The sequence below is a fragment of the Diospyros lotus genome, chromosome 7 (genome assembly GCF_014633365.1).
Source record: "Diospyros lotus cultivar Yz01 chromosome 7, ASM1463336v1, whole genome shotgun sequence".
Taxonomy (NCBI): Eukaryota; Viridiplantae; Streptophyta; class Magnoliopsida; order Ericales; family Ebenaceae; genus Diospyros; species Diospyros lotus.
In genome coordinates, this window is record NC_068344.1 from 9,335,693 (window position 1) to 9,349,629 (window position 13,937).

At 37.0% G+C, this 13,937-nt stretch overlaps 1 protein-coding gene across 4 annotated transcripts; it reads right to left on the reverse strand.

The window, feature by feature from the left end:
- Positions 1-739: 739 nt before the first annotated feature.
- Positions 740-12,823, reverse strand: LOC127806647 (TMV resistance protein N-like). Of its 4 annotated transcripts, none has more exons than XM_052344062.1 (7): positions 12,160-12,823; positions 10,525-11,617; positions 10,042-10,317; positions 8,851-9,933; positions 7,987-8,765; positions 6,312-6,692; positions 740-758 (listed from the first exon to the last, which is right to left on the reverse strand). In XM_052344062.1, the coding sequence occupies exons 1-5, from the start codon at positions 12,684-12,686 to the stop codon at positions 8,106-8,108; spliced, it is 3,639 nt and encodes a 1,212-aa protein (XP_052200022.1). In that variant the 5' UTR covers positions 12,687-12,823; the 3' UTR covers positions 740-758; positions 6,312-6,692; positions 7,987-8,105. The 4 variants fall into 4 exon arrangements, with proteins under 4 accessions (XP_052200022.1, XP_052200021.1, XP_052200023.1 ...); XM_052344061.1 differs by lacking the exon at positions 740-758 and adding an exon at positions 6,202-6,235; XM_052344063.1 differs by lacking the exon at positions 740-758 and adding an exon at positions 11,887-11,954 and having other exon boundaries at positions 6,202-6,692; positions 12,160-12,365.
- Positions 12,824-13,937: the final 1,114 nt, after the last annotated feature.

The window sequence follows — 13,937 nt, forward strand, 5'->3', positions numbered from 1 at the left end:
ACTATTTTTCCAAATTATTAATCTCCATTGTTAACCTCTGTTCCAAACTCACTATATATATATATATACGTATCAATATGTTTATTCATTCTGAAACATTGTGTTGCAACGTTCTAGTTGGTTTTGGGTCTTGTTGTGGTCTTCAATAGGGTCTCGTTTCACCCTGAGTTTTCCTTTTGTGAATGGCATTTTTTCGGGTAGATGAAGATACGAGGATTTGCTCATTTCCGTATCTTTATAAGCTGGTCAGTTGATGCCATAGCCACAAGCTCGCTGAACCCATCCGAATATAAGACCCAACTTACTCCATTTATATATTCTCCCATGCCTTTTTGAATCTTACATATATATATATATATATACATATGCACGTTCGGCCATAAATGCCCTGTTCCAAGCAAAACCCATTTATATATATATACGAATAGAAATGACTTCCCTGTTTCAGTCAAGTAAACCCATATATATATATATATATATATAAATGAACAGCTTCATTGTTGTTTCAGCAACACTTATATATATTTATATATATATACACTTTCAGCCATTTGGGTCCCCTGTTGTAGCCAGCCAAACCTAAGACCCACTTACATATATACGTATATCCTCACCCTGTTCGGTGCCCCTGAATCAGCGAACCACCGTGACCCTCTAAATATATGTACATATATAATTCATCGCAAGACCCACTGTGCATATTTGATCAGTCATATATATATATATAATTACCTATATCCAGTTCGCATGCCGAGCCCCTGTTCACATTTGGAAGACCCTATATATATATATATGCACGCGCACTGAGTTCGCATGCCCAGCCCTATTCATATTTGGAAGCCCTTATAATTAGTTGAAGCACCCAAGTAAATAATATATATATATATATATGTAAACACATTCACGCACCTACTGTAAAATTAAAGGCACCCAAATAAATAATATATATATATATATATGTTTAACACCCACACATCCATTGTATATTGCCACAGGCATAATTTATCTATTTAAATAATTTTTTTTAAATATACCCAAATTTATGAGAATTCATATTAAAATTTTTCTTGCCTTTTTTTAAATAGTCATTAGAATAGGAAATTCTATTTGCAACCATAATTTTTACTCTTCGTAACCAGCGTAAAGTAAAATTTTAATTTTTACTATTTACAACCAGAGTGATTTCTTTTTGCAACCATCCATATTTCAAATATACCCTCCAAACACCCATCCCTCAAAAGATATCTCCACGCGCAGCAAATCCACTATATTATTCAAATAACAGCAGCTATAGCTAAATAGATATAAGATATTAGAAAATTATTAATATTTTTAAAAATTAAAATAATTTTTTAATATTATCAAATAACATACATCTATATAATTTATATTTAAAAATAATATAATTTATAATATCAATTACTAGTTCAATAACATAATTTACATACTATGAATGAATTAAATCAATGAATTCAAAAAAAACATAATATATATATATGTAATATATATGTATGACTATATAATATGAAATCATTCTCACAGTATTTGTAATATTATAATTATATATATTATAATTTTATTTTATAAAAAAATTAAAATTTTATTATATATATACATACATATTATAATTATATATATATTATATATATAATATATATAGTTATAATTATACATAATTATATTACATAAACTATTAATATAGTTATAATTATACATAATTATATTATATAAACTATTATATATATTATAATATATAAAAATATATATATATATTCTCCTGAACCTGAGGTTCAGGAGAATTGAATTCTCCCGAATCTCAACATTCGGGAGAATTCATATTCTCCGAATTTATAAATTTGGAGTTGTATGAACTTCCCGAATTTTGAGGTTCGGGAGTTGAGGGATGCCCCGAACAACGGGGTTCGGGGGTTAGGAGATACCTCGAATCTCGAGATTTGGGGAACCTTAAATTGCCCGAATCCCAAGGTTCGGGACATCCCCCAGCTCCCGAACTTTAGGGTTCGGGGCTTCGGACAATTTTGGAGTTCAGAGGTTGAGGGATGCCTCGAACCCCGGGGTTCGGGGGCTGGGGGATGTCCCGAACTCAGAGATTCGGGGAACTCCAAATTGCCAGAACCCCAAGGTTCGGGGCATTTCCCAAGTCCCGAACCTTAGGATTCGGGGCTTGAAGGCACCCCTGAAAGATATTTTTTATTTTTTAATTAATCTTATTTTTTTAATTCTTTTGTCGTGCATGTAAATTATGTGATTTAATTCATCTGTAGTGTAGGTAAATTATGTGATTTAACTAGTGATTGATGTTATAAATTATGTTATTTTTAAAAATAAATTATATAGATGCATGTTATTTGATAATATTGAGAAATTATTTTAATTTTTAAAAATATTAATAATTTTCTACTGTCTTATATCGATCTACTATAATTGTTGCTATTTGAATAATAGAATAAAATGACTGCGGCGATGGTGGGTGAAGAAGTGGGTGCACGCGCTTGAGGAGTAATGGTGAATGATTGATCGTAAATAATTTAAATGAAGGGTAAATATGAGTTTTCATCTGAGGATATTTTAGAGATATTAAAAGTGGGTTATGGAGAGCAAAAATGATGGTTACAAATAGAATTTCCCCATTAGAATATGGCCAATAAATTAAATGTCATTGTGTGTAAAAATCAATAGAACTAATGTGCTTGATATGGTTCTTTTAGTTGCATAGAAATTCTAATCATAAATTTGAGACTTTTTGTGGAGATATATTTGTCATCAATATATGGTATTAAACCATGTGGATACTTATTTATGCATTTGAGAGCATGACATCACAGTTGGTAACCTTGCGTGATTTCATAAATGGCATGTCAGAATATGATATATATATATATATATATATACTATTATTATTAAATTTTGTGCACCTATTATTTTGCGCGGAGGGAACAGTACCCTAGAGCACCTGGCGCAGGACAAAGTGGCCATAGCTCGACAGGTTGACTTCATATTATTTATAAATTTTTATTTACATGAATGCACTTTGGCATGTGTGGATTAATGGCTTGCAAGCCTACGAGATTTAATTCTGACACTTAATTTTATATGCACATTTGCATAGTAATATATGATGACATGATACATTTAAATTGAAATTGATAAAGTCATAAATTATGAATTTTGTATAAAACTGTCGAGTTCTTGATTACTCTTTTTGGTGTCATCATATTATTGATTCTTGTTCTCTATTCATTACTTCTCGAACTTGCTGAGCCTTGTGGCTCACTTGATCTTTCTTGCTATTCCAGGTAAAAGGAAAGGCATCATCAGGGGCGAGTCTACTGGGACTAAGGTCTAGGGATAGTGGTGTACGAAAACGCGTTCTAACTTGAAGATTCTGTTTAGCATTTGGTGAGGCTTGAGATGAAATGATTGTTATTTTGTTAGTTAACATTAGAGCCTCTTAATTATTTTGTATGGCTTTCGAGCCCCAAACTCATGAGATTTTGAAAGTGTAATTGAACCTTAATTTAGTTTTCGCTACTAGTAGTGAATTCGGTTGCTTGTTTTATTATGGTTTGTTCTATATCATCTCTGTGATGACCTTCTTTAGAATATCCTATGCTAGTAGGAATATTTGAGAGTGGGCCCTTACAATTTTAGTATCAGAACTGACCCATGAGCCTCTGAGCGCGGTGGTGGGGTAAACCTCAACGAGGACACTGAGTCCCTAAGGGGGGTGCGTGTAGGCACCTTAGGCGAATCCCATATCGGCCATACAAATGGGGGAGATCTGGGACTGGTTGTAAGATCGCATGATGAGGACGTTATATGCTCAAGGGGAGAGAATATAATACCTTGAGAGCCCAAAAAATGGTAGTATATATCAAGAATAAGTAAGGAAAGAAATAACATTAGCTAGATATCTTTTGGGCTGAATGTGGACAAGGAACCCCCGAGTTAAGTGTGCTTGAGCTGGGGAAGCTCAATGATGGGTGACCCCTGGGAAGTTCGTATAGGCTCATCAGGGTAAGTTATTCCGATCCTTCCTATCACTCAATGCGGGATGTTACAGACAATGTGCTCATGCATTAACACCTCACATGAAGGTACCAATCTAATACTAAGGAAGGATTATGAGTTGATAATTTTTTTTTTTTTTTTTTTTTCCGATTCTTGCTAGTCCTCGTCTCCAGGTGTTGGAGATCATTATTAGTGTTAATGTCCTCATACTAGATTTAGATAGCATCTAGTATATGTGGTTGTCCTAAATGATAGTCTTACATGTTATTTAAATGATCGTATCTTCATTCATAGTTCTTCAAGTGTAATATGAATAAGTCCCTTGATATCCTAATGATATTTTTTTTTAATAAGTAAAGATTATATTCATAGAGAAAGAGAGATCTTACAACCACAGACAATGCATACCCCAGACCAAACAATCAAAAGAAAGACATGCCTTTAAGAAAAAAGGGAAACCAAAATAAAAAAGGCATTGGACCCAAAACACACCAAGAACAAAATCTAACTTAAGTCAGATCTGTAATCACAAACCGATTGGCACTAGTAACCTGATTAACTTTAGCAAATGCATTCTTCATATTTCTCTCACGCTTCTTCTAGGACTTGGACTTAACCAAAACGTAGTTAAAGCCCGAATCCTTTGATCGAGAAGATTGAACATCACCCTCTGCATCATGGACTCGCATAGATGACTCCTCACCCACCATATCCTGCTCAGCCACAAACCCCATATCCATCGGATAATACTCTTCCCCATAAAATGGGATATCCATATCTTCCTCTAACATGGGACCAAAACATGCTGCCACTAGATCACTTGCACTTCTCGAAGCACTATGACAAGCTGCATTCACTTGCTCAATAATCTTGATCAAATACCCACTTGGCTTAGCCCTTCCATGAATCTTCTCACTATCATTCCCTCCCTTCATCACCAGACCCTTAGCTGGATACTAACTTGCCTTATCAGGATTCCGAGGGCATCAATCAAGGGAGTCTCCAAAAACCCTACACTAACTACACCTCTAGGGAACCCATTAATACCTCACCGACATCCTCAAGAATTTAGGCTCCCCTAACCCTTCATCCAAGCCCTGCTTCAAAGTAACAAACTTGGAAAAGAAAAAAAAGACATCTATCTCAATACAAACTCGAGCAAAACCCATTCTAGAGCGATCATCGGTCGTGAAATTCGAATGAATCGAACACCCCAAAGCACTAGCAATAGTGGCGATACCCTCTTAGGGAATATTAAATATCTTGACCTAGACAACGATGAGTAGGCTTTTTCTCTAGATAAATCGATACCCACCTCTCAGATTTTTAAAATCAATGAGTGCAGCGCCAAATACCAAGGCCCACCATCAAAGACTTTCACCATATTTATTTCATTATCGAAATAAAATAAAAAAACATCCAGAGTTATAGCATAGAACCTCAATTAGGCCAAATTGCTGTCACATCCTCTGCGCAATAGACTGCTCCACTTGGAATGGGAGACGTTTTTTAACAAGTATCCAACTAATGTCTTACGCCAATACTTCACGCTTTCATTAACAACATCCTTTGAATAACGCACTATGGGTTCATTAGCGGACGATTTTTCGGCTGGTAATACGATAATTTTCTAGGCATCCTATGGCTATTACATCCAACCGACCCATCCCAAGATACTTTATTATTATCAGTAGGCCGCCTCCCTTGCACATGCTGCCCCACATCCTCATTCGGCCGAACAGGAACAGGAACAGGAACGTCCCTAGCATCTGCGTCCAGCCCATATCCAACTTTAATGCCTAAATCCACGTGGCCCAACTCCCTTAGATGGAGCCCAATAGGCTGCTGGGCCCCTTCTTGCCCACCCATATCCTTTGAATGCGGGCTGGGCTTTAAGAAGCCCACAGTACCAGCAGCCACTCGATTTAGCCCCATCACCATTATGCATCACTATTCGGCCCCACAGGCCCATGATTTAATGCCCCATCAGATTTGAATCCCCTCTGCAAATTACCCATATTCAAATCAAAACTACCAATTTGAAAAGAATCCCGGATGGATTGAGAAAACGGGCTTGATTTTCACCGAGGATAAGGACCATCTACAGTCTGCTACTTGATCAATTGAGAATTCAATGACAGTGGCAACAGCAGCATCGAGAGCCAGCAGTAAAAAGGGCAAAGAGGCTTCCCAGCCACTGCCACTGCATATAAATAGAATGACTAGTAAAGCTATAAAAAGAATGACTAGCGGGGTAGAATTTATGTAGTGAACCTTACATAATGAGATGAAGACTTTGATATGTTGTTGCTATACTTTCTTGAGTAAATAAATACCAAGTTTTGATAACACTATCTTGAGGAAATGTTATGTAGGTGATTTGTTTCATCAACTGGAGAAATCAGCATCCGCTTGGAAGAACATCGAAGAAATGGTAGACCTCTTCTTCGTCGATTATACTCCAACCTCTGTCGAACGAACAGCGCAACACACTGGCTTGAATGTTTCACCATCTCCAGGAGCTGCCTCATTGCGACTAGATCCTCTCCCTTTCATGCCTCTCTTTCGTTTTAGGTTCTTCCTTACCCCAGATGCTTCACCTTTTGATCTTGCAGTTGGTGACAAAAACTGCTCTGTACCGGGTCAAACATTTTTCATCCCTACAAGATCCGCTGGATGAGTTGGAAACAAGACAGAAGTACGGTTTCAAGAATAACTGTAGATGACAGCAATACAGTTTATGCGGTCTAATAAACTGCACAGAAAATGGAGGTCTACTAATAATCACACAATCAACAATCATTTTTGGCTCACTCAAATTAAAAAAAAAAAAAGAGCAAGCCAATTCCAACATTGACCCTGACCCAAAAATTCTTAAAAAGTCTTCAGCAGGTAGAGAGAGTTTACAGGGCCTATTTTTAATGGACCTTCAGACATATACCATCCAAACTATGACAGGTGGAGCAGAATTCCAGCAAAATGTTACTGAGAGCGGGGGCCATTATCTATAGGGTTAAATTTCTCCCTTGGAAATGTCGAATTATTATTTATGATTAAAAAAACCTTTAGCGGAAGCGCTGAGCAATGATTTGATGAACGACCATGTTATAGGTACTTTATGGGTTATATATCATGAATTACATAATGCATCATAAATGATAAAAATATCTTTCACACCTCATCGTATCCATATAAAAAAATGGATGATAAAAATATTCAAAAGAAAGCCCAAAAATTAGGTGGTGAGATTTAAAAGGGAAAAAGAAAGTCATTTTTAAGGAAAAAGTGTGCAGCAAAACAGCTTGGACTGTAGAAGGAATGGCTAACCAATGTCGGTTGAAATGGCACCGCTATTTGAGATACTAATCTTTAGTGCCTATTTCTATGAATAAAGGAGATGTTGGAAGTAGTAGAAAATATAAAGGAATTAAGCTAATGAGCACCCTATGGGTTTTTTATATATATAATTTTATTTCTTTGTTATATCATATGAGTTAAATTTCGATTGAAAATTTGATATAAACTTGAATAAATATATTTTTTAAATTTAAATTAAACAGGTATGGGTATCCGATGGATATCTATTACTAGGAATGTAAATGGGGCCCCTACAACTAAAACAAGTATGAAAATTCATAATTGGGGGATCTAGGCATAAAGCTTATTTGAGTATTTATTAAAACAAGTATGTAAATGAGGTTAGTTGGGGGCAACCCATTTACATCCCTACCCATTGCCTGACGGATATGGGGATGGAGGACTATACACGGATATTGGCATTAGGAAGGGGATCTGGATACAAGTAAGGGGGAAGGTATATCCAATCCGTTGCCATCCCTAAAATATCTCCATACAAATATAATCAGAGAAACATAGCTCAGTCATCTCACACATGCCATATCTAAATCGCCAAAAAATACACACAAGTTATGGTGTGAAGACCCAATGGCATACCTTTGGCACTCCAGACATAGAGTGGTAAAGCATGCCGGGCAGCTAAGCACAGCATCAGAAGAACGACATTTCCTTTGCTTTTATGGAGGGTGGGTCTGATTTGCACTGATCTAATGCTGCTACGGAGGCATCTGGGTAGCAGCCCCTCTCAGTCGTTTATGGTACTGTTGCTCGTCGGAGCCACCACTTCCTCCGGTGTCCACCTCATTGTAGTCACTCACGCGGCATCTCTTCTTTCTCGGCACAGCATCGTCTTGCATCACTTCAGTTGACGCAACAGATGGCTCAGAGTCGGCTTGTTGGATACTTCTTGGACCGATCCATTCCATGTCTTTCTCATATAAAAGATAAGCAGCGCATTTTACTGGTGCAAGTATTTTAGGGGTATTACTGCTAAAATAAGCGATGAATTCGGTCCAAGCATGGAACTGATCATTCAACTCTTCAGAGGGAAGTGATTGAAGCGGGATGTACTGCAGGAACAAGTGATCTGAATCCAAGTATCGACGACCCCCGGAGTAGAAGCCGAATGCATTGGATATGGACATGACTGTAACATCATTGGACATCCAAAAGTAATCCACACGGCCTTTCGCATGAGTTGGAGCTTTTGCTTCAAAAACAGCGCATACAACAAAACCCTTGAGCTTCACATACCAATCTGGCATCAGTGGGATTCGGATAGTATCTCCCATATTATTTTGATAGCTGAAGCACCTAGGAACCTCTCTTCCAGGAACAACAACGGTGAATTCTTCAAACCTTGAAGTAGCAAAACCCTGCAGCCCACCCACAAGGACATTAGAGAGAGAGAGAGAGAGAGAGAGAGAGAGAAGGGGGGGAGGGGAAGAGGGAGAGAGAAACCTCAAGCTGACTTCGGAAATGTTCAAGGGCAAGGTGGTTGTTGCTCGGCTGATTCTTTGCTAGCATATGGCAATTACTCAATGTGAACTCCTGAAGCTTTTGACAAGCAGTAGTAAGATTGGGTAATCTTTCCAATGATGTGCAACCACTAGCATTAATGTAAACAATATTTGATGGGAGCTCGGGCAATGTTTTAAGCTTTTTGCAATCCAACAACTCAAGGGAAATAAGTCTGGAAAGACCACTGATGCTTGCTGAAAAACTCATAAAACTGTTACCACTAAGCTTTAAATCTTCCAATGAGGACAAACAGCCTAGGTCATTTGGGAGAAATCCTTCTGAAATGTTGCAATCACTAAGATCTAGTTCTTTCAATGAGCATAAACCCGATAAAGGAGGTAGCACCAAACCAATGGGATCTTGACATTTTCTTGGAAATAGAAATGTAGAAAACATAGAATTCCATAGTGTAGATGTTTCTCCCTTGCATCCACGAAATGACAAAAATTTAAGGTTCCTCAAGAATATAATGGATGATGGTGTCTGTTTAATAGCAGTCAAATCAGCACGAAGCTCCTCCAAGCTTTCCAGTTCTCCCAAATTCTGAGGCAATTTGTTAAGGTTTGAGCAGCCAGAAAGAATCAATGTTCTGAGAAATTTCAACCCACAAATGCCACTTGGAAGACTTGTAAGTTTTTTGCAGTCCCGTAGACTAAGACAGACAAGATTGTTGAGATGTTCAACTGGCAGTTCCATGATACATGTCCCATCCAAATAAAGCTCAATTAAGCATTTTGTACATGCTAGGACTTGAGAAATATTTTTGAGTTTTGAGCAACCGGAAAGAACAAGATTTTGAAGGGATTTCAACCAACTGCTTGCAGGAAGAACCTTAAGAGATTTGCAATCCTTTAAATTTAAGAAAGCAAGTTGTTTGATGGCTCCGATGGATGGGCCAATCTCAACCAGGTTCATACAACCTTCAAGAATCAGTTTCTCAAGATTTACCACCTGTGTGAAATCTGGGGTCTTGGTTATGTATAACGAATAACTGAGGTCAATGTATTTCAACTTCTCTAGGGACTGTCATAAATAGCACCAAATAAAGCTTATTAGGATAAATTGGATTTCAACAACACAACCATATGTAGTTAAAGAGAAAAGCCACGCATAAAACTATTTTAGCCATACCATTGTTTCCTTCCATAGCTGTTGCAGGCAACTATAACGCATTTTTAGTTCAACAAGCCTATTCGGTTGAAAACTTGATGGCATTAATTTTAAAGGGTATCCATGCCAATCAAGAAGGCTTAACTCATTTGAGAGGTAGTCAAGACCATGAGAAAGCTGAATATTATGAACCTTGAGGAGTCGTAATTTGCTCATTTTTGAGAATGTACTAGGACTCAAGGACATTTCTTTAGTTTGAGAAGAAGCCAAAATTATGCCCTCAATTGCTTCTGTCCCCTAACAAACAAGAGGAAAGGGTAAGACATTAAACATAGATGCCACTTGTCAAATGAAGTGAATGTTTTCCAAAGTGTTCTATTTCCCTTTCATTCTATTCAGAGTAAAAATAACAACATGAACGATAAAGATACTTTCTCTCTACAAGCTTAGGCTAATATATGAGAAGGTCATTAAGAATTCAACACATTTCAAGAGAGCACTTACTGTATTTTTTTCGAGAACATGGTGGATGTCACTATGATACCACAATCTGCTTCTTCTACCAGGCTCTTTTGGGGATTCTTCATTAACAATATGCCAACCCATTTCTTGTATGAGATCATGCATATCTATTTTGTTGTTCAATATTGTTATAAGCGACTTATCCACAAGAATACGTATTCCAATACGAGTGCAGAAGCCACAAGCATCCAGTATATCTATTATGTAATCTTTGCTCTCCCCTTTAAAGAAGCATGCAATGTCAAGAAAAATTTCCTTCTCTTCATTGCTCAGTCCGTCATAGCTTAATTTGAGCACTTCCTGAATTTCTGCATTGGGCTGCTGCCTTATTCTATCAACTGCACTTTGCCATTCAATTATGCTTCTGCGAAAGAGAAAAGAGCCCAAAACTCGGAGAGCTAATGGAACTCCTTTAGCGTAACGAACTACACTGTTTGTGAGCCTGTCATAACCCTTTGTTGGTTGGTTTTTCCTAAATGCTTTACAACAAAATAGCTTAACAGCTTCCTCATTATTTAGTTCTTTAACTTTATACACATGATCCACTTCATAATTGTCAAGTAAATGAGTGTCTCGGGTCGTTATTATAATTCTGCTTCCTGAACCAAACCAATCAAGCTTTCCAACAAGAGCTTCCAATTGATTTAACCGGTCCACATCATCAAGGACTACAAGAACCCTCATGTATTGTACCCTGTTCATTATCATACTAAGCCCTCGATCAGGATTTTTTATTTTTATATCACCGTCTAAGAGGATGTCAGAGAGAAGCAATTCTTGCAATGACTCCAAACCATGTTTCTTAGAAGTTTCTCTGACATTTGCAAGGTAGCTGCTACCATCAAACTGAGAACGAATTTGGTTATAAACAGCCTTGGCAATAGTAGTCTTTCCTATACCACCCATTCCACATATCCCCACTATACGTGAATCATCCAATCCTAAACCCAACAGTGATTTCACTTCTGCTACACGAGGATCTAATCCAACAACATCATCAAGAATGCTTGAATCCTTATCTCCCAGTTTATTGAGAATGTCTTTGACGATTTCTCGGACAAGTTTTGCTTCAAGCCTGTCCATTAGATGAAAAAAATAAAAAATAAAAATTCAAGATAAGTTTAAGAACCCAACCACATCTCATAAGAACATAGCCACATGATGAAGAGGATGAAGAGGCCATCTGGGTCCTCTCTAGCCGCATATGCATGGGATGCTTTGAGGAGAAGCAAGCTTTATAATAGCATTAACCAGAAAATATATGATCACACTTTCATCACAATTACACAAGAAGCGTTGCAGGTGACTGAAAACATATTAATTGAGTAAATATATTATATATACCTAGACATCCAATTGTTTTGATCAATTTTGTCTTCATTTTTGCTCTTCTTTCTTTTCCCTTTTCCAAGCTAACATGAAATAAATTAGCAAAATGTCCAAACGTCATCAATGAGGAAAGAAGTACCGAAAAAATCATAAAGCAGGACATAGTCCTCATCTGTCAAGGAATAGAAGCCAGACCAACAATGCCCCAATAACAACTGAAGTTTCTTGAAAAAACAATCAAATCAAATTTGTGTTTTTTGCGAACCAAACAAATAAAAGAAGACTTACCCGTGGGTTGTGCCATTTTCTGAATCCCACCCAGAAATGTTGGCTGCTTCCCTTAGAGCATTCCTCCATCTCTGCACCTTCTGCTTCTCCTCCTCTTCGCTGGAATCTCGCTCGTGTCTGGCGAATGCTTCTCCAACGCTTCCTCTTTGTTTCCGTAAATCCGAGGGATCTACTTTATAGAAGACTGGCAAAACAGTGAGTCCCCTCGTCTTCTGGCACTCGAGGATCTGAACGAGTTCCTCCAAGCACCACTTGGAAGAAGCGTAGTTCTCGGAGAAAATAACGACGGTAAGCCTCGACTGTTCGATGGCTTTCAGGAGCTTCGGAGAAATGGATTCACCTCTCTCGAGCTTCAGGTCATCCTTGAACGTGAAAATACCCTTCTGATGCAGAGCCGAATAGAGATGGTCAACGAAGCCGTTGCGGGTGTCTTCACCTCTGAAGCTCAAGAAGACGTCGTATTTCCGGGAACTAGACCCAGAAGGAAGAGACGCTCCGTCCTGGAACTGGGTGCTGGTGGAAGCCATTGTTCCCCTGCTCGGAAAACAAACAGCTTTCGTGTCTGACTATCGTCTATGCGAAGCAAAAGAGGCCACAAGGACGCCAGTTCAGTGAACTAAAAATACAGGTATCAACCCGGCGGGCCGACCAGTCCGTGAGGTCCGACCGCGATGTGTGTGGACTAAAAATAAAGGTATTGGAGGGGGGAGGGGCCCTGCCCTTGCCGTGTTGCGTCGCGTTGCGTGTAATGTACGCTTTGAACCAGAAGCGATGACTCCTTGTCTTGTCTGCAGAAGCGATGACCCCTGCTGCTATGCATGCAGATCTCCTCCAAATTTCATTTAAAATATTTGAATTAATTACAATAAATTTATAAATGTTAATACATATAAATAGATAAATTTATAAATAACAATCATATTTTTTTTACCAAACAAAATTTTTTATCTATGTCTTTACATATTTAATTAGCTAACTTTAAAAAATAAACTACACTTATTATATTAATTTTTATGTAATTTTAAAAATATATATAAATTAAATATATCACTTTTTGTTAATAGATTAAGTCTAATCCTTGTTGTTGAATTTTTTAAATTTAAAAACTCATTTTATCAAAGCTTTGCTTTTTTTAGTAAAACTGTATTGAATTTAGAATATAAAATAGATACATATTTTTAATTCAACAAATGTTTTTAAAATATATACAATTAAGGAGAATTGCATGTGATCGGTCCATAAGATTTAGTATAATTGTAAAAAATATGCTTAATGTTTGAAAAAATACAAAGAGTACCATAAAATTTAATGTTATATTGTAATTTTTTATATGCTATTAGTTAATTATCACTAAATATTCAATTATATTTAAATTTATTCTCTTTTTTTATTCTGTTATCCTTTTTCTATCTCCTCTATTATTTATCCATCTATTTATAATGAATGAATGGCGACATCAACTAGACTGACGAAAGGAACAACGGCAACAACAAATGGTGAAACGACGAGGTTTTTTCATAACAATGACAACAATAAAAATAATTGCATATACTATCTCTTTTACTCTCTGATTTCTTAGGATTCTTTTCTCTTTTTTTTCGAACCTATAATTGGGTTTCGGATAAAAAAATTCATTCTTTCTTTATCTTTTTCTACTGCCTCTCTTTCTCTTTGATTTCTATTCTTTTTCTTCTCTCTCTCCTCCCTTCGTCTCTCTCTTTTTTGAATTCAAATCTAAATTCGGGATAAAAAGTTTTACTATCATTCTCTCTGATTTC

Bases quoted from the DNA above. Each gene is read 5' to 3' on its own strand.
- LOC127806647 (XM_052344062.1), bottom strand. From the start codon at position 12,686: ATGGCTTCCACCAGCACCCAGTTCCAGGACGGAGCGTCTCTTCCTTCT. The intron at 11,618-12,159 runs GTAAGTCTTCTT...TCTAATGGACAG, and splicing joins GAAAATGGCACAACCCACGG to GCTTGAAGCAAAACTTGTCC. The intron at 8,766-8,850 runs GTTTCTCTCTCC...GGTGGGCTGCAG, and splicing joins ATTTCCGAAGTCAGCTTGAG to GGTTTTGCTACTTCAAGGTT.